We start from the raw sequence: 27,500 nt of genomic DNA on the forward strand, positions 1-27,500 counted from the left end.
AATACATTTACAGGTCAGGGTACCAATTTCATTCAATCAGGAGAGAAAGAGCTCATACAGGATACATGATAAACAAGTGAGATTGGAGGTGATGACACAACATCTGCATTGGACCACTGTCAAATTTAAGTTGATAGGTAGTCTCTCCTGAGTCTCCTGTTACTGAACAAACACTCTATAGCACTGATTACTATCACAATATACCGTAGTGCTTTAACAAAAACCTTGAGTTACTTTTAACCCAAAAATATCACTTACAGCTCCTTTAAGGACTCATCTAAAGCACTGATCAGGTATCAGAATAAAGACTCACCCATAGGAGGGCAAAACTCAAATGTGTGTGTGTGTGTGTGTGTGTGTGTGTGTGTGTGTGTGTGTGTGTGTGTGTGTGTGTGTGTGTGTGTGTCTGTATCTGTGTGTGTGTGTGTGTGTGTGTGTGTGTGTGTGTGTGTGTGTGTGTGTGTGTGTGAGTGCGTGTGTGTGTGTGTGTGTGTGTGTGTCTCTCTCCAGATGTAACCCATGCCCAGAAGCCCCTCATACCCAGGTCGAAGGTCACCTCAGAGGGGTTGCTAGGAGACGGTGGGGACAATGGCAACAACAACAACAGCCTCTCACACCCGGACCTGGCACCAACGAGCAAGAGTATCACCTGTGAGTACACGCACACACGCACACACACGCACGCACACACACACACACACACACACACACACACACACACACACACACACACACACACACACACACACACACACACACACACACACACACAGTGGTAAATTAACGCCCTACTTGATACTTGATCAACACGGTGAAGCAGCATTCTGCTTCTATGGGCCGACAGTGTGGAATAAACTCCCATTACACCTAAGACAGGCAGCCTCTGTGGATAGCTCATGTCCTCACTGTTTTGCTATTATTTTAATGTTGTTTTATGCTTTTGCTTTTCTTTTTCTTTTTTATCATTAAATTAGTATCATTAATTTCTGTAATTGTATTCTTGCTCTGTAAAGCACTTTGAGCTGCATTTCATGTCATGAAAGGTGCTATACAAATAACGTTTATTATTATACTACAGCGTCACACAAAAGCATTGAAAGTAGATCTACAAGCTAAAAAAACTAAAAAAGTGTCGTAAAGCGACACGTTTTGAGCTTGTAGATCTGCTACTTTTGCTGTTTTTCAATTTGAATCCTGAAAAATAACAGTTTTGGACATTCCACCCGACAGAGACGATATACAAATACAAATACATGTAAATACATGTAAATTGGCATAACTCCAACCCCAACAGCTAACCCTCCCTGACCTCTAAATGTCTATAACCTCAATCTTTTCAAGTACACACACACACACGCACACACACAGTAAAATAATTGTTGAGTGTTTTGGTTCCATTACTGATCCCTGTGATGCGATGAGTCACGTTGTCTCGACCTTTAAACAAATAATACATACACTCCAAGAAATAGGTCAGGCAATCACACACACACACACACACACACACACACACACACACACACACACACACACACACACACACACACACACACACACACACACACACACACACACACACACACACACACACACACACACACACACACACACACGTTTGTATGACTATACTTCGGAGGACATCAACGATTTTATGAAAGCTATTTTTTATACATTTTGCCATTTTTAGGCCCAAAGCCGAAATATTTTAGATCTACAAACACACAACGTCTATTTCTCAAATTCCACTACATTTGTGGGGACATATGGTCCTCAAAAGTATAGTAGCCTAATACAAACACACACACGCAAGCACGCACGCACGCACGCACGCACGCACGCACGCACGCACGCACGCACGCACGCACGCACTCTCGCACGCACACGCACGCACACGCACACGCACACGCACACGCACACGCACACACACACACACACGCACACACACACGCACACACACACGCACACACACTGAAGCAGAAATAATAACATATCACATGTTAGCTGTAAGTAGGTTAGAGTAGTGAGCATGTCTACACGCAGGTCTCTGCAGTTGAAATGAAACACCTTCCCTCTCCTCCGTCTCCCATCTGTGAGCGTTTGCTCTGCTCTGCTCTGTTCTCTCTTTATTCTGTACTCCATTGCTCTGGTCCGTCCAGAGGCGGAGGATTTGTGAGTCTATCACCATGACAACACGAGCATTAGAGTTCTCGACGGATTGGACCTTCCGTTCCAGAGATAATGGCCAAAACATCTTGAAAACCATGTTTGAGTTTTGGCCATTTTCACCAGTTTTTTTTATATACAAGTAAGACGCGCGAACGCTGGAAGCGAACGCAGCTCGAAAATATTGTGTATTTACAGACTTGTAATCCGTGTTATTTCACCGTGATGGGGAGAGAACATTGACAGTGTGAGTGTGTGTGTGTGTGTGTGTGTGTGTGTGTGTGTGTGTGTGTGTGTGTGTGTGTCTGTGTGTGTGTGTGTGTGTGTGTGTGTGTGTGTGTGTGTGTGGGGCAGGCTGGTGTGCATTGTCTAAATTCCTGCACTCTGGCGCACTCGGGTGGCTGCTTACAGGCAGTGCACGCATGTGAGTCACATGGGTGCATGCAGCCAATGAGAGGTGAACACAGACGGACAGACACACACACACACACACACACACACACAACCTGAGCAGGGTTACATAGTAAGCTCCACTTGGTCGGAGGCGCGGCTTTGCCGCGCCTCCTTCCGCGTTCGCAAACAGGAAGGTTGGACGGCAACGAACTGGCAGTGGTGGAAAAAGTACTCAAATTCTTTACTTAAGTAAAAGTATCAATACTGCAATATAAAAATACTCAGTTACAAGTAAAAGTCCAGAATTAAAAATGTACAAAAGTATTGGCATCAAAATGTACTTAAAGTACCAAAAGTAAAAGTACTAAATATTTGAAAATAGCCGATCTACAAGCTCACAACGTGTCGCGATGCGACGCGTTGTGAGCTTGTAGATCTGCTATTTTCAAATAGCCTATGTATAAAATAGGGCTAAAGTGGTTAATATATGTTTTGTTATATCATAGTTTATATCTGAAAAGTAACTAGTAACTAAAGTTTTCAAATAATTGTAGTGGAGTAAAATTACAATATTTGCCTCTGAGATATAGTGGAGTAGAAGTAAAAGTATTGGAAATTGGAAATACTCAAAGGTAGGGTAAGTGATATTTTTTGGTTAAAACAAAAAGTATTTTGTTAAAAGGTTAAATCACTATATTCTGATAGTAATCATTGCTATAGAGTGTTTGTTCAGTAACAGGAGTCTCCCCGTCTCTCCAGCTCTTTAATAAACAGAAAATAAATTTTTCGGTAGGTGTCAAAATCTCAGCCAATCAGGAGAAAGTACAATTTTTTAAGCTTAATTTGTATAGTGTTCCAGTTCCAATTTTGCCTGCTCATTTCTTAGTGTCATCACTTCCAATTTCACTTGTTTAATCTGTATCCTGATTGAGTTCTCTGTCCTGATTGAATAAAATTGGAAATGAAACTGAAACTGAAACGAAAATGCATTTTCTGTTTTATAAAGAGCTGGAGAGACAAGGAGACTCCTTTTACTGAACAAACACTCTATAGCAATGAGTACTATCAGAATATAGAGCTATTTAACACTTATTTTAACCAAAGCAAATCACTTACCCTACCTATACTCAAGTAAAGTACAAATACCTCAAAATTGTACTTAAAGGAGCAGTTCACCCCTGGAAGAACTTACAGTCACTCAATGTTAATAATATTTGTAGTAGACAACAGTAGCAAATTTTGAAATTTGCACCCTATGGCCAGAACAATATAGAAGTATGTGTTTTTGACTGGGGTTTGACTGGACTGCTGCATTACTACAATGACCATAATGCTTTGGGGCACTGCCCTTCCTTGTGGGGAGGGGAGGATGCGTGGGGGTGTGGTCTACATTGTAACTTTCCCCTCCCAGTTCTCACTACAACAACATCAACACATGTTGATGTTGTCATCGTCAACCAGTGTTGCCATGTCTGCTTATTATAAGCGACTCTGGGACTTTGTAAATATTGGTAGTTGCGGGTTACTTTTTTTGGGCTTGTTTTTAAATACATAAATAAAATAATTGTGTACTTGTCCACGGACCCTCATCTGAAATTATAATTTCTGCCAAGGACCCCTGTACCAGATTTGTGTTGTTAAAATGTTTCAAAAATATTCCATACATTTAGCGCTTTTTTTCCTCAAGATGTCTTAGAAAATAGCAGATCTACAACCTCACAATGCATCACATCGCTACGCGTTGTGAGCTTGTAGATCGGCAATTTTCAAATAGCCCATGTCTTGGTTTCAAGTGCTCTTGGCATAGGTATTTTCTTTTGGGCTTGTTTTCATAGACCTGGTTGCTTATTTCTCTCACAAGATCTGGCAACAGTGAATAGACTTGAATGTTCCGTTCCGTGAAACTTTTCAATCTTTGCTGCTGTTGTATTGTGTTCTGTATTGATTGCATCTTTTAGCAAACTAAATATCATGTGTAAATTAGCAGAGTAGCGCAAACGTGTGTGTGTGTTCAACATTCCTTCCCAGTTCCCACCATGAAGACAGTCCGGTGCTGGTGACGTCCATCTAGTCGGGACATCCATGGCGATGAGGCATAGTCAACAATATAATAAGCGTCCACGGTCCGTGTACATTCTGTCAGTTCCACTAAGAAACATCCCCGACGGGTTGTTGCTCCTCACTGCCCGCCTAGCTGCGTGTGGGTCCGGGTACTAAAGTATAACTCTGATATGTTTGCAGACGCCATGTGAGGTAGCTAATGGGAGTGGTCGAGTGGGGAAAGAAGGTTGAACAATGTTACGGTGACACCTTCGGGGACGGTCCTTTGAGCTATGGGTGTTGGTTTGGATTTGAACTACACCTGTATTCACCTGCAGTCATGTAGTGCGGAGAACGCCAACCAAAGCGTCAAATGACTCATTTGACGCTTTGGTTGGCGTCTCACGGATCAAAAATCTAAAAACACAGATACAACACAAACCAGGATCATGTTTATGGGGTCCTAGACTTCATAAAAATAGGATTTTTATCAAAATCTGTCCCTTTAAGCAACTTGTAGAATTTTTGATTGTCTTTTTTACACATTATGGTGTTCTTATTTTGATCATAAGACCCAATTACTGAATGTCAAGTCTCCAGGTTTTCTTCAGAATATGTATGACACTATGGCACATTAGGAGTCCACTAATACTAGTTGTTCTAAAATGTTTTATTTGCAAGGACTCCCTTTACTCTTAGAGAGTGTACAAATGGAACCAAATGGACCCGTAAGGGTCCATTTGGTTACATTTGTACATTCTCAGAGTTACAGACCTGTTATGGTCATTCAGGGCTGGCTCTTTATGTTTTTCTGGAAATATTATTATCCATTTGTTTTGTATGTCCTAGGCAAAAATGGAAATTTGACAAAAATGTCCACCACAAGACAAGTCCGTCAGCCTTACCGTTCGGCCGCTAGAGGCAGTTGAAATGTGTTTTTTGGGGTTTAATGTTTATTTTCTTTTTTCGGAACCTGAGGCTCGGCTCGGCCCGACTAATTAGCATATACGTTTTCGGCCACGGCCCGAAAACGTCGGGCCGGGTAGGGTTGGGTTGGGTTGGGTTGGGTTCGGGCAGAATTTGAGAACTCTAGCGAGCATGAATGTTCAGTGGAGTTGTTGGCTCTTGAACAGAGGCCTGCTGTATGATATGACATGACTTAACATCACTATTATTATTTTAACCCAAGACCTGAGATCGATTCTACAAATAATGCCTTCTAAATCAGTAGTTCTCACACTTTCTCACAAGATAACCCCACCTAGGGTAGGGTATGTATGGGCACTGATGACGCAGAGGAGAGAACACACCCCCAGCGCCCACAGCGTCCCCTGCGGGAATCGAACCCAGGATCTTCTAGCTGTGAGGTGACAGTGCTACCGACTGCGCCACCGTGCCCCTAACTAATCAATTTAGACGATTATAAAGAAAATACAACATATTTTTTCCCCCTACTCACTTTGAGAACCACTGATCTGTGGTAGGGATTCAAGTCAGAGGTCTGGAACTAAAACTAACTAAACTGGACTCATAGAGTTTTCATTCCTTTCTGCAGTCGATCGATAGAGTGAGACAGACAGAGAGAGAGAGAGAGAGAGAGAGAGAGAGAGAGAGAGAGAGAGAGAGAGAGAGAGAGAGAGAGAGAGAGAGGGGGAGACAGAGGCTATCATTAGGTTTGGAACTGCTCCACACCACATCAGCAACACTCTCATGCAATAAAACTGCTTTGTCTTTATCAACCTAACAATTTTCCTTGAAGAAGACGGTATCTTGTTACTCACATTATTAGATCTAGTCAAAATTGCCAATGACCTCCGATGCGAGCAAAGTTATCGTATCTGAAGTCTATCTCATTAGATGTGAAAATAACATTTGACACGATAGACCTCAATATTCTTATCAGCCTCCTGTAAAATGTATTGGCCTGTCACTAGTATGGTAAAGGCTTGTCACTAGCCTGGAGTACCAATATGTTTAGTGTAATGTAAATCAGCTATTGTGGGCCTTAGTTAACATAACTTTTGTGTTTTTCTGTTGGAAAAGACTGTGCAGATGAATACCCCCGAGGGGACAATAAAGAATATTATTAATAAATAACTAGACTCAGGGGGGTCCCAGATATATAAATGGTATTAAATGGGATCTGTGACCTAATGCATGTCAGACTGGGGGGGTCCTTGAAATGAAAAGAAGATTGAGAATCACTAGGCTTTCAATCATAATGAAACAAGATGCTGAAAGGCTTGAACTCTTGACTTGTCTTTTACAGTATTATTACATCAGTTATTACACACTGCAGTTAATTCAAAAACGCTGCAGCTTAAGAAGACCCCAAACAAGAAAGTGAGCATCACGTCATTGCTGTCTCAGTCATGCTCCGTGGTGCTTCCAGTCCCTTGAAATGAACTTTAAAGCCCTCTCTCTCTTTCTTTCTCCTACGAACCTTTAACTTTGTTCAAGCGTCTCACACTCCGTGCCACGTTGTGTCACACAGAGTGGTGGCGCTATTCTGTCATGCATGCTTAGCTGTCCAAGCTTGTAAACGTCCTGTCGTTAAAGATGCAATCAGGAACTTTGGACCAATCTGTATGGTACTTACAATACGACTAGTACAGAGGTCAACACCATGCCAGCTTGTGGTGGACATTTTACAAGATTTGTGTTAGTAAATATTCCACATTTTTTCAAATATTTTCTAGATTATTTGAAAATAGCAGATCTACAAGCTCACAACGAATTGCATCTACAAACTCACGTGTTGTGAGCTTGTTGATCAGCTATTTTCAAGTAGCCGGAACCCCACTTTGCAGGAATTTCATGAAGGCCTGTGGCTGCTGTGCCCCCTCAGTTTGGCCTCATGCCACTCATAAAAATGAGATGCCCTGAGGCCACAGTGGCCTTGGTGCCCCTTTGTGCCCCACTGGCACTGCCCCCACTGGCACTGCCCACACTGGCACTGTCCCAGCTGATTCCACTGTTTTCTCCTCTGCCTCTTTCCTGTCAATACGGTTCATAGACACCAGTGGTGTAAAGTAACTAAGTACATTTACTTAGGTGCTGTAGTTAAGTACAATTTTGAGGTATGTGTACTTTACTGGAGTATTTCCAATTTCCAATACTTTTACTTCTACTCCACTACATCTCGGATCCAAATATTGTACTTTTACTCCACTACGTTTATTTGAAAACTTGAGTTACCAGTTACTTTGTAGATTTTGATTATTATTACAAAACATACAATAACCACTTCAGCCCTGTACATTTCGGCCATTTGAAAATAGCTATTTTCAAAAATGTATAAATTTGAAAACTTGTGAAATGGGACATTCTGCATAATGAGTACTTCTAATTTCGTACTTTAAGTATATTTTGATACCAATACTTTTATACTTTTACTCAAGTAAATGTTGAATTCCAGAATTTACTTGTAACAGAGTATTTTTACATTGCAGTATTGATACTTTTACTTAAAGGTAGGGTAAGTGATTTTCTTTGGTTAAAATAAGTGTTAAATGGCTCTATATTCTGATAGTACTCATTGCTATAGAGTGTTTGTTCAGTAGCCTGGGCAGCATATCTTTTCGTGTCTATGATCCGGTCGGGAGCGGAAGTAACTCTACGTCACTAGGCGCGTCATCCGCGTCATCAGGTGGCCGGATGGGCAGATCCGGAAAGACGTCACCCCAAAATAGATCCGTCCTAATAAAATCCTTGATGCGGCATAGTTTAGCTTATTTTTTAAATATAAATGTGCATGCACTATCCGGAGACTATTTAGCGTCTGTATAATCCCACAGGGAAATTCTATTCCATTTAAATAGGGATTGGGGAACCAAAACAAAGCGGCACCGCAAAACCGGATGGGCAGAATCCGGAAAGAGATTTCTTTTCTTTTTTTTACTAAGTTTTTTTAGTAGGCGTGGCTAGACCGGATCATATGGGTCTTTAATAACGCATAACAGGCTTTCCTCCGAGGTGGAAAGACTGGTGACGCGAGGTTATTTGTTCAGTAACATGATTCTCCTTGACTCTCCAGCTCTTTATAAAACAGAAAATGCATTTTCGTTTCAGTTTCAGTTTCATTTCCAATTTTATCCAATCAGGAAAGAGAACTCAATCAGGATATAGATTAAACAAGTGAAATTGGAAGTGATGACACTAAGAAATGAGCAGACAAAATTGGAACTGGAACACTATAAAAATGAAGCTTAAAAATTTTTACTTTCTCCTGATTGGCTGAGATTTTGACACCTACCGGATAATGTATTTTCTGTTTATTAAAGAGCTGGAGAGACATGGAGACCCCTGTTACTGAACAAACACTCTATAGCAATGATTACTATCAGAATATAGTGCTTTAACCTTTTGACAAAATACTTTTTGTTTTAACCAAAAAATATCACTTACTCTACCTTTAAGAAAAACATTTTAGTTATTTTTCCACCACTGATAGACACCAGTGTCTTTTGTTGAGATTCTGAATTCTTCACTCCCCCCCAACATCACCTGCCGTGGTCTGCTGGGGGCAATCCTGTAAAATAGACCCCATGGCCAGTCATTTGGAATCTATATAAGTAGCCAAAAAAATGGCTAATATGTTATTTTAGTCCGGCCTTGTCCTTTAAGATGGTTCTTACAGTGTTGCCCCATAAGAGTCCCTTTTCTAACACCCTCAGAGTTAATTTAACACTGAGGATCTGAACTGTGATATGAAGGATCTCTAAGTGAAAGGCCATGCTGCTGCTGCTCTGCTCAGCTGACCATGCATCCAACAATAACAACACAAGACCCAGCTGCTGGCTGCTCAGCTGACCAGTGCATCCAACAATAACAAACACAAGACCCAGCTGCTGGCTGCAGCTCTACGTTGTCTTAATGTGCGAAACCACCAAACCCCAGAAAACGGCTCAGAAAACGTCCCGAGGCTCAAACAACGGTTCTAAATCTGTCCTTCCTTCCTGTCCTTCCCAGAAAAGGAGGGATGGATGGATGGATGGATGGAGTGAGTGAGGGAAGGATTTGACGGAGGGGGAGAGAGTGAGGGGGCGGAGCCAGTTGATAATATGAGCATGTGTTACTATGAGCTTTAGTTCCTGGAACCCTGGGCCAGTCATGGGCGTAGCATACATACACACACACACACACTCACACACACACGTTATCATCACAGCTAGTTTGTGGTAACTCAATAACCAGGCGTTACAGTCAGGAAGTGGCTAAGGCAGTGTGTGTGTGTGTGTGTGTGTGTGTGTGTGTGTGTGTGTGTGTGTGTGTGTGTGTGTGTGTGTGTGTGTGTGTGTGCGCGTGCATGTCTGTCTACCTGTCCTCATGTGTGTACACTAGTGTATTTTCAGTCCCAGACTGGGAGACTGACTGGTCTGGGTCTGATCCCACATTCCTCTCTCTCTCTCTCACACGCACACGCACACACACACACACACACACGCACACGCACACGCACACGCACACGCACACGCACACGCACACGCACACGCACACGCACACACAGTACTGTATATCACATGCAGACTCTTTAACTTTCTATGACTCTGTCTTTATCTCTCTCTTTGATTTTCTGTTTTCTTCTCTCTCTCTCTCTCTCTCCTCCTTCCTCTGTCTCCCTGTCTTTTTTTTCTCTTCTTTTTTTGCAGCTTTTACATTTTTTACATCCCTATAAAGTCCATGCACACTCCACCATGCAGCTCCATATGCTGTTCATGAGCACAGTTACGCAACACCACGCCTTAACGGACAAAATGTACAGCCATGTACTGATCCTCTCTCTCTCTCTCCCCCCCCCCCCGCTGTGTGTGTGTGTGTGTGTGTGTGTGTGTGTGTGTGTGTGTGTGTGTGTGTGTGTGTGTGTGTGTGTGTGTGTGCGTGTGCGTGTGTGTATGTGCATTCACTCATCATCAAACGCCTCCTCTTCCATCCATCTCTTCCTCCCTCTGTACTTTTAACCACCTAGCATCTCTATATTCTGGGGGAGCGAACATTCTGCGAAAAATAGCAGACGTGCGTACGCTGTGAGCTTGCACATCGGCTATTTTTCATTATTTCATAGTTTGGTGTGGATGGAAAAAGAAGGGGCGCCATTCAATTGATTGATTGATTGAATTGATTGAAATTTTTATTAGGCAAAAGAATGTAAAACCATACAGTTACATTTATAATACTTTTGTCTAAAAGGTCCGACCAAAAAAGTCCTTGCGGACTTGTCCTTGAATTAATTTCATAGACATATATAGTAGCAACTAAACAGTTCAAAAATCAACATAAAAATACGGAGAAAAAAATATCACTACGTACAAAAAAAAGCATGAAAAATAAAAAATACATACAAAAAAAGGGGAGGGGGGTCATCTGTCTACCGGGAAACTACCTCCTCTTATGGCCTCCAGAAAGATGAGTTTTTAGGGCTGTTTTAAATGAGCCCAGCGAACTGCATTTTTTGAGGGATGGGGTTAGACTATTCCATACCTTGGTGGCCGTGCTGTAGAAGGAGAATTTGCCCATGTTTGTTTTATGGGTGGGTGGTACCAGATTGTTGTTTAATGTTCAATGAGGTTTATAGGGTTTAAGTGGTCAACACCACAATTGTTCCATAAGTAAGTAGCCATTTAGAGTGGCCAACATGGCTCTGAAGATAGCAGAGAGAAAATGGCAGATCTGCAAGCTTACATTGTGAGCTTATAGATCGGCTATTTTCCAAATAGCCAAAGTGTAAAATACGGCTTAAGTGGTTAATGTATGTTTTGTCATAATAATCTAGATCTACAAAGTATCGTGTAACTAAAGCTGTCAAATAATTGTAGGTGTAAAACAATTTTGTTTTACACCTATACTCCTACCTAATTATTTAGAACATACTCTACCATACAGATTGTATAAGTTATATTGTATTAACATACTCTACCATACAGATTGTATAAGTTTTATTGTATTAACATACTCTACCCTACAGATTGTATACGTTATATTGTATTAACATACTCTACCATACAGATTGTATAAGTTATATTGTATTAACATACTCTACCCTGCAGATTGTATAAGTTATATTTTATTAACATACTCTACCATACAGATTGTATAAGTTATATTGTATTAACATACTCTACCATACAGATTGTATAAGTTATATTGTATTAACATACTCTACCATACAGATTGTATAAGTTATATCGTATTAACATACTCTACCATACAGATTGTATAAGTTATATTGTATTAACATACTCTACCATACAGATTGTATAAGTTATATTGTATTAACATACTCTACAATACAGATTGTATAAGTTAGAATATATTACATTTTATTTATAAAAGAAAAGTTACATAGTGCCGCTTTATCTAACAGAACTTCAGTGAATTATTCCACTACCGGACACAGATTGTCTTGTGTTCCGTTATTAGAACGTAGGTATCTGTGTCTGCCGTACCGCGGGACAGGACGGGACGGGACGGCGTGCGGCGTGCTGTGCTGTTGCACGTCACACCAGCCAGCCGCTATTGGCTCATCAGGGCTATTTGCGGACGCTGGCGCAGTACGACGCACGCTTGTTATCCAACCGTCAGCTGTGCTGCTCTGGCTTTACGGGGCTACAGGCCCCGTTATAAAAGAGCTGTGACTCAGGCCTGCGGCAGTGTTGCCATGTCCGCTTATTATAAGCAACTTTGGGCTTGGGTTTTTCTGTAGAGTTGCTTGTAAATATTGGTAGTTGCGGGTTGGTGTGTTTTGGGGGGCTTGTTTCTAAAGTGTAGTTGTTTATTTGGGTTCAATTCCCCCAAAAATGTATTTGTTATTTAAACCAGTGGTTCCATCTGAAAAGTTTTGAATCAGGGAGCCCCGTACCAGATTTATGTTGTTAGAATGTTTCAAAAATTGTCCAAATATACCACATTTTATTTCAAGATTCTTTGAAAATAGCAGATCTACAAGCTCAAGCTGTGAGCTTGTAGATCGGCTGTGTAAATAGCCGGTGTGTATAGGCTTAAAGAGCTCATGGGGCCAATAGTCGCTTCTTTTGGGCTTGTTTTCCTAGACCTGGTTGATTATTTCTCTCACAAAATCTGGCAACACTGGTCTGCGGTGAGGTCATTGTGGCGTGACGTCTGCTCTGCGATAGGAAGGTGTGTGTGTGTGTGTGTGTGTGTGTGTGTGTGTGTGTGTGTGTGTGTGTGTGTGTGTGTGTGAGGAAACAGAAGCAATTCCTCAGCCCAGATGCTGTGTCTCACACTGATGACATCATGGCTGTAACATGTGTCTGGCTTTGGGCCTGTGATAAGCTGTCTGAGAACGATGTGCAGAGTGAGCTGTTAACACTTGTGTGTGTGCGTGTGTGCGTGTGTGTGTGCACGTGCGTGCGTACGTGCGTGCGTGCGTGTGTGGGGCGTGTTTACTATGCATTTTTGTGTGTGTCTGCGTGTGCGTACTTCTGGAGGATAGCGTCTGAGTTAGTCGCACGCTGATGTCATGCATTGATCTACATACAAGCTCACAATGCGTCACACTGCAACTTGTTGTCAGCTTGTAGATCTGCTATTTTCTGTGTGCCACGACGTGGCGCAAGGATTTAAAATAAGGCAGTAAAGGAGTGTTTGGTGGCTTCATCAGAAAGCCTCCATTCATTGGTGGAGATATGGAGATGGGAGGTTTACAGCACTGAAGTTATGTCACTGCAAAACAGATCACTATTCAGACTCTTCATCCGCTTTTGTCACACGCGTCCTTTGGCTATTTTCACTCTTTGTTTAAATTTCTTTGACTATCCGACTGAGTGGACTCCGGGCACTGCACTCACTCGGGTCGTCTGAGACGTGTGTGCCGAATTTGAAGCCGGACGGTCGAACGGTTCTTTAGATACGTGGATTGCAGACATACATACAGACAAACAGACATACAGACAAACAGACATACAGACATACAGACATACATACATACAGAGATTCGTTTGCATTTATTGTAAGATGTGTGTGCCAGTGTTGTGCACTGAAGATGGCAGATCTAAAGCTCACAGCTTTGCGTCACATTTTTAGGGTTAGGGTACTCTGTATTGACCGATACGCTTTTAAAGTTATGGGTATGGGAATCGGCATCGGAAAAGGGAGAAATGGTAGTATCATCACTATAGAGACGTGTGTTGCGTGTCAGAGATGGATGTCAGAAATGCTGAGGTGGGCTGGTGGTTGTAATCTTGTCATTAAAGGGGAGGGGCTGTGATGACTGGGCCGCTGTAGTGGCTGGTGGGAAATGTAATAGGACCATGACACTGCCTTTAATTACACACCCTCCACTCTGCACCGAGTTCTGCTGCACACGCAACTATTCTGTCTGTCTGTCTGTCTGTCTGAGTTCTGCTGCACAGCAACTATTCTGTCTGTCTGTCTGTCTGTCTGTCTGTCTGAGTTCTGCTGCACACGCAACTATTCTGTCTGTCTGTCTGTCTGTCTGTCCGTCTGTCTGTCTGTCTGTCTCTGTTACTCCCACTCTGTTACTTTCCCCATTTCTTTTGTTTGTGTTTTGACACTTTGACGCTGTTTTCTCATGCCGATAAAGCACCTTTGAATTGTAAATAAATGGGATATCCATCCAAAGCACCCCTAGACAACTCTTAAACATTTTACCAATATTTCATCTGTTTTTTTTGCAATTAACATAGACAAAATATATATATATATATTATATATATATATTTATTTATATTTTGGATAACAATCTGGTATTTGTTTTAATATTTTTTTACTTGGGCTCCATTGTTGACATTGATAAAAAATATGATATGGTCTCTGTCGGGTGGAAACCTCCAAAACCGTTACTTTTCAGGATTCAAATAAATAAATAAAATAAAAATAAAAAAAACAGCAGATCTACAAGCTCAAAACGCGTTGCTTCACACCGCGTTTCAAGCCGCCTTTCGAGCTTGTAGATCTGCTACTTTTGATGCTTTTGTGTGACGCTGTAGAATGATCAAGTAGGGACGTTTACGAAAAAACACAAAAAGTTAAAATATGGAGATAAGAGGTTACTGCCCGACAACAGCGATATATATTGACAATATCCTCAACACACACACGCTTTTACCGTCAATGAGACAGAGGAGGAGGTGACACAGAGGAGGAGGTGACACAGAGGTGAGTGGTTAGAAAGTCAGGCTTCCATGGGGGGGGGGGGGGGGGGGGTGATGTCACAGGGGTCGTGTCAGGGGTCATGAGTGGGTGAGCTGATCAGAGAGCTAAACTCATGTCACACTCACTCTGTCTTATCTTACTCATTCTCTCCCAAAACGTAAAAAACATATGCCCTCCTCCTCCTCCTCCTCCTCCCCCTCCTCCTCTGAAAGGGGATATGTGGTGTGTTTGTGCATGGGTGTGTACTTGTTTTGCTATACTTGTGAGGGCCTAATGTCCCCATAAGTAGGGTTAGGGTTAGTACATTTAGAGGTTTGGTTTAGGGGTTAGGATTGTGGAGTTTTGTTTGTTTGTATGTTGATGTAGATTTATATCTAGACGCACAATGGTGTTAACATCCTGAAGTGTTCTCACAAGTATATAGTAACACAAAAGTGTGTGTGTGTGTGTGTGTGTGTGTGAGAGAGAGAGAGAGAGAGAGAGAGAGAGAGAGAGAGAGAGAGAGAGAGAGAGAGAGAGAGAGAGAGAGAGAGAGAGAGAGAGAGAGAGAGAGAGAGAGAGAGAGAGAGAGAGAGAGAGAGAGTGTCTGTGGAAGTGGCAGTCAGAAAAGCAGCCGTTCAACCATCCATGTGTTGGTGCGTCCAGCCACAGTGTGTGTGTGTGTGTGTGTGTGTGTGTGTGTGTGTGTGTGTGTGTGTGTGTGTGTGTGTGTGTCCAGCCAGCCACAGTGTTTACCAAATGAGTCACACCGTGGAACCGGTCGTAGCCAGCCGGCCGGCGCGTTTCGGATCTCTTTGTAAACGGTCTCTTGCATTTCTATGGCGCCTTTATCCAAAAGTTCAGTCGGGCACTTTTTTCGTGGAGACGACAACCATGTGGGCGGCAGTGACTCAGGAGGTTATACAGCGGCCCGCTTGTGGAACCGGAAAGGTTCCCGGTTCGATCCCAGGCTAACCCCCCCCAGAGTTAGTGTCAAAGTGTCCTTGAGCAAGACACTGAACCCCTAATTGCTCCCGATGACCAGGTTGGTGCCTTGTATGGTTTCCTCCATTCTCGCGTTGTCGGTGTGAGAATGTGTGTGTGTGTGAATGTAATGCTGTAAAGCAGTGGTTCTCAAACTTTGTCATATCAAGGACCCCTAGATTAATGTGTATTTGACCACGGACCCCAATTTGAAAAGATATGCCAGGGACCCCCATAAGAGAAGATTTTTACGGCTCTATTAGTGATTCTCAACCATTTTAAGGAGCCCCAGTTTGACATGCATTAGGCTATGGATCCCCATTTAATGGCATTTATATCGTAAAATCAGTGTTAATTTAACTCTGAGAGAGTACACATGGAACCAAATGGACCCTAACAGGTCCATTTGGTTCCATGTGTACACTCTCAGAGTTGCAGACCCATAAGGGTCCATTTGGTTCCTAACTGTCCATCATTTAGCTGGGGACCCCCTGGAACCCCCTCAAGGACCCCTGGGGGTCCCCGGACCCCACTTTGGGCACCAATGCTGTAAAGTGGATATAAATGCACCAGGCAATGTGGCTCTGCTCCTGTGATGTTCCGAACAATCTGACATCACCCGCCCCCCCCCCCCCCCACCCCACCCCCCCAGCCTAAATATACACAGATATGACATGGACATGATAATAAACCTGATCCACTCACAGGCAGATCCTAAAGGTACTCGGATATTAAAAGAACATGATACAAGACATTAGGGCAGCACGATTAATCACATTTTTATCTGGATCACCATTTTGGCTTCCCACAAAATTAAATTGACACGACGACATGCCATGATAGTCCGATTATTTACATTTAAAATGTGCGGCGCATTGTGAGCTTGTAGATCGGCTAAACTGTCCTACGTTGAAATGAACGTCAACCTGTGAGGTTCAGCAGTTTTATTCACATCCATCATGCAGGTACAATGAATGGAGTAAAAAGACTGCTGGTAACAGTTGTAGCCTGTAGGAGGGTCTGACGGTCTGCTTGGGGAGGGGGGGTCCAGTGGGTCCCCACCAAAAATAATTAATAGCATCAGAATCTGATGAACCACTTATTACACATCTACAAGCTATCTTGAACATTTCTGAAACACACACAATCTTGTATTTAGTCCTTCATTTAAACTAAATTTAAACACTGACACAGGTCCTTAGTTAATCCATTGTTAGAACACTGACACAGGTTCTTAGTTAATCCATTGTTAGGACACTGACACAGGTTCTTAGTTAATCCATTGTTAGGACACTGACACAGGTCCTTAGTTAATCCATTGTTAGGACACTGACACAGGTCCTTAGTTAATCCATTGATAGAACACTGACACAGGTTCTTAATTAATCCATTGTTAGGACACTGACACAGGTCCTTAGTTAATCCATTGTTAGGACACTGACACAGGTTCTTAGTTAATCCATTGTTAAAACACTGACACAGGTCCTTAGTTAATCCATTGTTAGAACACTGACACAGGTTCGTAGTTAATCCATTGTTAGGACACTGATCCATGATCCGGTGTCCATGTTTGTTGATATAAAGTTATAAATATCATATGTTTTTTGTCCACTATATTGTTATCCTAGGAGCAGTGAGCAGCTGTTGGTTGTAGCGGCTCGGGGAGCAGTTAGGGCTTTAAGTGTCTTGCTCAGTTTGACACATTGCTGAGGCCTGGAATCGAACCTGGGACCTTTGCCTTCCTAGGCGGGCCCTCAAACGATTAAACTATGGCCGCCCCATGTGGCCATGGTTACCTGATGTGTCCAATCACAGTGCGTTGAGGCCGGTCTGGAGTCACGTGGAACTCCATATTCGGGAAAATTACGTCATATTTGATGAGTGGAGACTTGAGGAGCTGGATTTAAAGGCTGATTCCACACTATTGAAACCATTAGAGCACCGAGTGGATGTCAAATCTGACCAATCCTGGATCATAACTTGAGACGTGACTGTTTGGGTTCTAAGACATCACTGGGACAGTTCTAGACAACTGGAGAGGACACTCAGTCAAGAAATGGAGAACAAGCTGTGTGATGCTGAGATGAGGAGGATCCAGCAATATGAGGTGGATGTGACTCTGGATCCTGATACAGCACACTGCAGAGTCATCCTGTCTGAGGATGGAAAACAAGTGAGTCATGGAACCGTAAGGAAGAATGTCCCAGACAACACCGAGAGATTTTCTACATGGATCGATGTCTTAGGAAAGCAAAGCTTCTCCTCAGGAAGGTTTTACTATGAGGTTCAGGTTGGAGGGAAGACTTACTGGGATGTAGGAGTGGTCAGAGAGTCCATCAACAGGAAGACAGGCATCTATCTGAGACCCAACAGTGGTTACTGGACTATAGGGTTGATGAATGGAAATGAGTACAGGGCTTATGCTGGCCCTTCTGTCCTCCTCCCTGTAAGAGAGGAGATCCAGAAGGTGGGAGTGTTTGTGGATTATGAGGAGGGTCTGGTCTCCTTTTATGATGTGGAGACCAGAGGTCATCTCCAAACTTTCACTGGCTGCACCTTCACTGAGAGACTCTACCCATTCTTCAGTCCATGGTGGAACAGTAATGGTACAAACTCTGCTCCTCTGATCATCTCTCCTGTCAATCACACTGATTGACAGGATTCATCCTTACATTTACAATGAGGGTTGCATTTACAATGGAATGTGTAAATTACACAGTGTAATTGTAACTCTTAACAAACCTGCTTATCTGCAGCAGTCAGGGCTTCAGTGCCTTGCTCAAGGACGCTTCATCCAGTTCAAAACACTGGTGACCAACTACAAGTCAATCAAATCTAACACAGCCGCCCACCAGCGCACCACGTCAACTCTCGGGTCTGGAAGGTCCTTCACAATGTCATTGAATTCATCAGGTGTCCAGTTTCGCTGAACATGTACTGTTGCAGAGTACGCGTCTATATTGGCTTGCTGTGTCCCAGCCCCCGGATGGGGATGAGGGTTTGGATATGGAATTAATGGGAATATGTTTCTTGGACAGAGTGTCGCTGTGACATCTGCTCCCCCCTGTCCTTGATTGTATGTGACAGGCTTCTCTTCTCCGCTGATACCATCATGGTTGTTGCTGTCGTCTGAGGGGTGTTCCTTGGGTGTAGTAACAGTCAGTTGTGTGTCTCTCCTGCAGTTTGTCTCCTTCTGCCTTACGTTGTAGTCATCAGGAGAAGTATTGGCTGTCTTGGCTTGTTGATCTGCTAATTTCGCCATAGCTCTGTCAATTTGTTCTTCCAGTAGTGTTGCGGCCTTCCGTTGGTCATCGAGTTGCTGTTGCATTCTCTCAGCTCTATCAAGTTGTGCCTTCGGTTGGTCATTGGTCATTGAGTTGTCGTTCAAGGTCGTCAATTTGTCGCCGCATTTTCTTCCTGCTCTGTTTTGCTCCCATCTTTTTAAGATTCGAAACGGAGTGTTTGCTGTGGCACAGCAAAGCATCCGTCCCATCAATAATTACTTACACCCCAATAATTACTTTAATTAATTTTTTTTTTAATGTATTGATTTTCTTACTTATAATATTTTGAATGTACAAGTTACATGGGTAAACCAAGATCCTATCATCAGTCTAAACTGTATAATATCAAAAAATCAATCATCTCTACATTGAAACTATACGCACTATAGGATGCCAGGTCTACAAACGAACCTGGCATCTGTCTACGTAACATGCTATCTAAATGATACATTTTAACCTTTGACTAAGCCTGCAAGGTCGTCAAGGCTAGGGCAAGTGCTACGGGCTGAGGCACCTGATTCGGATGCTACTGTATCAATGCATTGAATGGGACATTATCACGTTGAATCAGACCATTGAATGGGCGAGAGTCCTCAGACTACGGCGGTAGATTGGGAGTGAGTTGAGGAGCTGGTTCCACAGTTTGCTTCAATAATGTACAGGATATATCAGCCCCTCCTCGTTCATTTTTAGTGTGACTTATTTGAGGTTGTGGGTTTGTTGCTGTCGTGTTAGAGCCTCTAGAACTGTGGCTAAACTGGACTGACTCACTGTCAACAAGAAGAGAGAAGAGACACACTGTGTGGGATGGAGAGGAAACATGACTTTTTAGGAGAAATGAAGGAGGGTGTGTGTGTAGTGTGTGTGTGCGTGCGTGCGTGCGTGCGTGCGTGCGTGCGTGCGTGCGTGCGTGCGTGCGTGCGTGCGTGCGTGCGTGCGTGCGTGCGTGCGTGCGTACACACTTGTATTACTATACTTACGAGGACCAAAAGTCCCAACAAATATGTTTGAGTTATGCTTACACAATCAGGAAAAGATTGAGGTTGGGGTTAGCTTTAGGTTTAGGTTAGGATTAGGATTAAGCATTTAGAAGTTAGGTTTAGGGATTGGGATTGAGGAGGTGGAGTTTTTTTTTTTCGGGTTACCGAAAAAAATGGCATGAAATCACCGTCCTACAATGTTGATGTCCTCCAAAGTGTAGGAATACAAACATGTGTGTGAGATAGAGAGTGTGGAGGGGGGGGGGGCAGACAGACAGAGAACAGAGAACAAAAAGCCGTAAAGATAGACAGTAGAGTGTTGCGAGTCATTCCACCGTGGGACGTCTGCAGAGAGGGCAGGGTTAGGGTCAGCCTTTAGGGGAGGAGGTGCAGCTCCTTTAGGGGAGGAGGTGCAGCTCCTTTAGGGGAGGAGGTGCAGCTCCTTTAGAGGAGGAGGTGCAGCTCCTTTAGGGGAGGAGGAGGTGCAGCTCCTTTAGGGGAGGAGGTGCAGCTCTCTGATATGGGACAGAGGTGATGGAAGTCATTCAATCAATCAAAACTTTATTTATGCAGCACATTTTCACACAGCCTTAGTTGACCACAGTGCTGCACAGGTAAAAACAAAGCAATTATATCAAATCAAAGAACAAGTCAGTGGTTCTCAAATGTTTTCACGTCATGGACCCCCCCAAATTGATATGTATTCGGCCGTGGACCCCTATCGGAACAGGTTTTGTGCCAGGGACCCCCCAGAAGAGAAGATTTGTGTAAAGGAAAAAAAGAAAAATGTATTAGATATACAAGCTCACAGCTGGATGGTTGGATGGATGGATGGATGGATGGATGGATGGATGAAGAGGTGAGCGCTGCGTTCTGCAGTCAGTCAGCCGACAGTGGTGACTCACTCCTTCGTGCACACATAAATACGTGAACACACACTCCTGCAGACAAAACACACACGCTAGAGCCTGCAGGGCCCTATTCCTTGAAAGGTGAATTAAATAAGCCTGGCCTTAAGTCAAATCCAGGCTTGACAAAGTCGGGTCCGTATAGCCTGGTTTATTCGGTTCCTGGAACGCCAAGCCAGGCTGAAAAGGAGCGACTTTGTCGAGCTAGACCTTGTCAAGCCAGGCTGTGTCGAGCCAGGATAATTAAGCCAGGTTTCACGTAATTCTATAAAAGACCATGAAAGTCGATAGCAGAATCCTTGAACTTGACCAATCATGGAGTCCAAAACCAGAGTGGCGTTCTTCTCTGTGGCTGAACAGCAGCACTGCAGCAGCTCATGAAATCATACAAGGAAGTAAAATGTATTTAAGCAAGAAAGGAAACGCGACCGCAATAAATAGATCCAGGGAGAAAGCGTGGCAAAGTATTGCAAGCACACACAGAGTGTGTGTGTGTGTGTGTGTGTGTGTGTGTGTGTGTGTGTGTGTGTGTGTGTGTGTGTGTGTGTGTGTGTGTGTGTGTGTGTGTGTGTGTGTGTGTGTGTTTGCGACGGACGGGCAACAGGACGTACGGATGGGACGGGACGGGGGGGACGGGGGGGGGGGTCGCTGTACTGCGACGGGGGCCGCAACGGGACGCACGGGACGGACGGGACGGGACGGGACGGGACGGGACGGGACGGGACGGGACGGGGGACGGGACGGGGGGGTTGACCGCGACGGGATGAGACACGCAATAACCCCACATTTGCAAGACCTTGCCATCATGATGTAACTCCAAAGGTGGACAAGAAATAAAAATATATTTCTCCATTGACTAGAAATTGATAATTTAAAATATGCTCCTTATTGACTTACAAAGAGGCTCCTCTAAACCCGTAACTAATATATATATATATATATATATATATATATATATATATATATATATATATATATATATATATATATATATATATATATATGTGTTAGACATTTTTTATAATATAAAAAAAAATGGTAATATATTATCAAACATCTAACAACAATATGAACTATAGTGTTAACAGAGTGACAATGACATATCACATGAGTCATTGTGAAACAATTATGATTCATGGTCACACACTATTTCAGTAATATAATTACATTGATTATATCTTATTGTATTGATTTCATTTTATTTGAATGCAGGGTCATTCAAATGAGTCCATATACAAACACATGTGTTGAATTAACTGTGGAAAAACTTGAAGAACAAAGACACTGGATTAAGTAAGCTTGGCTGTTAGCCTGCTCCTGACCAGGCTAACTTCACAGCTAAATTGCCATGGTAACTAAGGTAGGCTTGCTTAAATTCTCTTTCGTGGAATCGGGTCATGGCTAAACTTAGCCAGGGTGAACTGGCTAAACTAATCTTCAAGATAATTCAGCTTTCTAGGAACCGATTCAGCCCTAATCCTGGCTAAATTAAGCCAGGATAGGGGTTTAAAGCCAGGCTTTAGCTCTAATTCACCTTTCCAGGAATAGGGCCCAGGGCCAATACTACCCCCCTCTCTCTCTCTCTCTCTCTCTCTCTCTCTCTCTCTCTCTCTCTCTCTCTTCTCTCTCTCTCTCTCTCTCTCTCTCTCTCTCTCTCTCTCTCTCTCTCTCTCTCATACTGCAATTTTGAAGTCAATACTTTTGTAGCCTACTTTTACTCAAGTCAAAGTCTAAATAACAGGCTTTTTAACTTGTAACAGAGTATTTATACATTGTGGGGGAAACGTACACTATGCTACTTTTTACTTAAATATATAATATGTCGTGCTGCTCTGGCTGTGGTTTGCTGGTCCCATCATGTCAGCTACCAATCATGTCATTTAGCTCTTTATTTGTTGTTATTTTAAAGTGCTGAGTCACTCTGCCGTATGAGTCACACCCAACACATCCAACTGGTACAAATATGCAACCAACATTTTTCTCTCTCTCTCTCTCTCTCTCTCTCTCTCTCTCTCTCTCTCTCTCTCTCTCTCTCTCTCTCTCTCTCTCTCTCTCTCTCTCTCTCTCTCTCTCATATCCTTAGACTTTCTCGCTTAAACAGACAAAGAGACCTTGTATGTATGTATGTATGCGTGAGTGTATGTAGTGTACTGTGTGTGTTTGTGTGCTTGCTCCTGTGCGTGTCTGTGTGTGTGTGTGTGTGTGTGTGTGTGTGTGTGTGTGTGTGTGTGTGTGTGTGTGTGTGTGTGTGTGTGTGTGTGTGTGTGTGTGTGTGTGTGTGTGTGTGTGTGTGTGAGTAAGCAGTCATTGTTGTCTAGCCTCAAGCTCAATGTGGAGACAGCCGTGACTCCGTCTGTGTCTGGTTGTCTCTCTACCATATCTGCATGCTGCACTGCACTGCACGCACGCACGCACCCACCACACGCGCACACACACACACACACACACACACACACACACACACACACACACACACACACACACACACACACACACACACACACACACACACACACACACACACACACACACACACACACAATATTGAATGCTCCACACGCACACATAAATTATATCTGCATGCAACACACACATATCATTGCTGTCGGGCAGAAACCTCTTATCTCCCTATTCTAACTTTTTGTGTTTTACCGTAAATGAACCCCTACTTGATCACTACAGCATCACAATAAAGCATCAAAAGTAGCAGATCTACAAGCTCAAAACGCGTCGCAAAGAGCGTTTCGAGTTTGTAGATCTGCTACTTTTGAATTTGTATCCTGAAAAGTAACAGTTTTGGACATATGAGGTTTCCACCCGACAGAGACGAGATACTGCCTAAAATGCTGGACCCGGCATCGGAGAATAACGTGAGTCCATACGCCGATCCGATATCCAGTTAATTCAGGTGACTTCAACGTTTTTCAGCCCAAGGACCCCCTAGCTGAGAGAGAGATGAAGCAGGGACCCCCCACTACATATTGTATAACATTGTGTTGCAGATTAAACTTTTTCATAGATTTCATAGCTAGTTGGATTCATGCTAATGTATATTTTCGGATAGTTAACGTTCTAAACCCTCAATATTTAGGCTCTGCGCCTGGTCTGCTCTTTTTCCCCTCTACACCAACTCTCCGAAAATAGCCGATCTACAAGCTCACAACTTGTAGATCTGCTATTTTCGGCTAATGTTCCCCGTCACACAAAGACTTGACGGACCCCCTGTAGTAACTCTGAGGACCCCCTAGGGGTCCCGGACCCCCTGTTGAAGACCCCTGCCATAATTGATCAGGTGATGATATCTCGTGATGAAGCCATTGCGCTACACATGCAGGCAAAAACAACATCATGTGAGGTGCGAGTGGAGAGTTTAGTCCGAACGAGCAAAATGTCAGCGATTTGGCCAGTATTGCGTTACTGGAAAATCCCACCAGTCACAGGGTGTATGCAAAGGATTTAGACTGGAGTTTCGGGTGGCGCTGGCGTTGCCAATTCCAATTCCTTCTGTATGTATTCGTTCATGCTTTACGAAGGGTTTAGCATACGGTCACGCATGTGCGTCACGAGCGTTGCAGCCAACGCGTCTTGCTGCCAAGACACCAAACACAGCTATTTCTCACTTTTGTCTTGCAGGGTTGTGTGGGCTATAGTGTCGGTTTTTCATTGTGTAGTACTGTAGTTTGTTTGACTTGTTATGTTGGGAGTGGTTGGAAGCAGAAAGAAAACTACGATAAAAATGGCTGCCAAGTGGGGTTATTATTGGTTGACACCTTGTCAAAGTTCACCAATGTCGAACTCCACGCTTCAGACACGCGTCTCGTCAAAACGCCGCATATAGGCTACGGACGCGCCATAGGTTTGGTATTTGTAGCCTCGGAAACCCATGCCTGCGGGGACATAGATTGATGAAGCAATAGGAAGCGGCGCTGGAATCCAACCGCCTGGGTTTGGATCCGCCCTTCAAGACCATCAATAGGGCTCGCTCTTTCAGGCTAGGTATTTGTGGTGCGCCCCCAATCCAGTTATCACACTGGCCCAGGGCGCAGTCCGAAGAAAGAGACAATAAAGAGACAAAGAGAATAACATAGGACAAGACAAAGAAGACTCGACTAGGACAAGAAGAAATCGATCACACTGTCAGTCAGTCACAGCAGGAGGGAGTAGAAACCAGTGGCGTAAAGTACATTTACTCAATTGCAGTACTAAAGTACAATTTTGAAGTACTTTTACTTGGAGTATTTCCAATTTTCCAATATTTCAAAACATACATTAACCAATTTCGGCCATTTGAAAATAGCCTATCTACTACTTGTGGATCTGCTATTTTCAATATATGTTTTATACATTTTGAAAACTTGAAATGGGACATTCTGCATAACGAGTACTTTCTACGTTTGGTACTTAAGTACATGTTGATACCAAAACTTTTGTTCTTGTACTCAAGTACATTTTTAATTCCGGACTTTAACTTGTAACAGAGAATTTATACATTGCAGTATTGATACTTTTACCTAAGTTTTTACCTAAAAAACATTTGAGTACTTTTTCCACCACTGGTAGAAACTAGTCCTCTAGAGTGAAAAGGTGGGTCTTAAGCATGTTTTTATAAGTCCCTTTAGGGTGGGCCGGCTTTGATCCTCAAAGGGAGTTTGTTCCACAACTTTGGTGCCAACACGGCAAAGGCGCGGTCGCCCGTCCTTACCGTGCTAGACCCTGGAGTCTTCATGTACAGCTGACTGTCAGCAGTGTTGATTTTGACAGCAGATTTTGATTTAGTTTTAGTAATAGTCTTTTGAATAGTAATAATACTAATAAAAGTTCCACTTAGTTTTAGTCATATTTCAGTCTTATGAAGTGTTTTAGTTTTAGTCTAGTTTTAGTCGACTAAATCTACAATTGATTTAGACGACTAAATTGTATTTAGGCGGTGCCTTGATGGCGTCCCAATGGCTGATTTTACACTTGGTTGCATGCTGATAATAGCCGATCTACAAGCTCACAACGCGACGCGTTGTGAGCTTGTAGATCTGCTATTTTCAGAGCCTGAGCTCAACCAAACATAAAATGACTTTGTTGTACTGGATCTCTTCTCCACTAGTCCCTCACTAACGTTTTAGTCTAGTTTTTATTTGCTGACGAAATTGTCAATATATTTAGTCTAGTTTTAGTCATCATAGCTTAGTTTTTATTTACTTTTTATTTCGTTTTCGTCAGTGGAAAAAGGGTCGTCGACGAACATTTTTCGTCATCGTTTTAGTCGACTTCATGTACAGCTGACTGTCGGGTCTGAGAGACCTGGTTCTGGGAGATACTGTACAATATAGGGAGGCTCCACCCCCTTGGGATGCTCCACCCCCTTGGTCCTATACAGTGGTGGAAAAAGTAATAAAATGTTTTACTTCAGTAAAAGTATCAATACTGCAATGTATAAATACTAGTAAAAGTCCGGAATAAAAAATTTACTTGAGTAAAAGTACAAAAGTATTATCAAAATGTACTTAAAGTACCAAAAGTAGAACGTACTCATTATGCAGAATGTCCCATTTCACAAGTTTTAAAATGTATAAAACCTTTTGAAAATAGCAGATCTACAAGCTTACAATGTGTCGTATCGCAACGCATTGTGAGCTTGTGGATGGAGTAAAAGTACAATATTTGCCTCTGAGATGTAGTGGAGTAGAAGTAAAAGTACTGAAAATTGGAAATACTCAGATCTACAGATATACAAGCTCATAGCGTGGCACTCATGAGCTTGTATATCTGCTATTTTTTAATAGCCAAAGAAATGTTAAATGACACAGATGCGTTCCCGGTCTTAACACATTGACTGCCAGGATTTAATTAATTAATTCATCCACCTCTGCAGGCGTTTTTACCTTATATTGACGATCCACGGAGACCCACGGGAAGCCACGATGTGCACACGGATGTAAACAAAGCTGTCTGGGGGGAGGGGGAGGGTCTCGTCTATCCACCCGAACAAAAACATTTTCACCGCGATCGTCCATGCTGTTGTAATCGGCAGTTGAATATGGCTTGTTTTCACAAAAAAAAGAAGAAATCCGAGCTAGATGTGTTTTTCTAAAGGTCATAACATAGGAGTCATCTAGAGCCGGGTACCAGAGATCAAAATGGTATCAAATTGGGTGTCTGTGAAATTAAGAAGGTTGAGAATCACTCTCTCAGAGTTACAGACCCATAAGGGTCCATTTGGACCCCCGGTGGTCGCCAGACTCGACGTTGAGAAACAGAGCATTAGCATGTCTGTCTCTCGATATGCCCAAATATGGAGATAAGTGATGTCATAACAACTGACGAACAAAATGTAAAACCAAAATGGCTATTCTGAGTACCGTCATTAGCGATTCTACACATAATGCCATGATATCACATCATCGTTATCACAAACACGTAATTGTCCTTTAAAATGCATGTTCAAATAAACAAGATGTCATTTAGCACCGAAAACATGTTGAACCTCTGACTAGTAACTTATCCGGATTCGCCCAACATTGATTCAAGCTCTTGCTGGTGTGTGACATGTTTCGCTGGACGATTCACCTGAAAGGAGGGAGGGATTCCCAGAGATCCCCCCGAACCGCTGTGGGCGTACGGAACAAGGTATACTCCTTCGG

General features: G+C 42.9%; 1 protein-coding gene across 2 annotated transcripts in view; it reads left to right on the plus strand.

The window, feature by feature from the left end:
• The window catches only part of mdfi (MyoD family inhibitor), a 77,517-nt gene that overhangs the window by 38,523 nt on the left and 11,494 nt on the right, over nt 1-27,500 (plus strand). For both annotated transcript variants that reach the window (XM_080423711.1, XM_080423712.1), the window contains exon 3: nt 511-651. In XM_080423711.1, the coding sequence (XP_080279837.1) occupies nt 511-651 (141 nt within the window). The remainder of the gene's footprint in view (nt 1-510; nt 652-27,500) is intronic.

Source organism: Gymnoscopelus braueri (genome assembly GCF_963280865.1).
Source record: "Gymnoscopelus braueri genome assembly, chromosome: 3".
NCBI classification, from domain to species: domain Eukaryota; kingdom Metazoa; phylum Chordata; class Actinopteri; order Myctophiformes; family Myctophidae; genus Gymnoscopelus; species Gymnoscopelus braueri.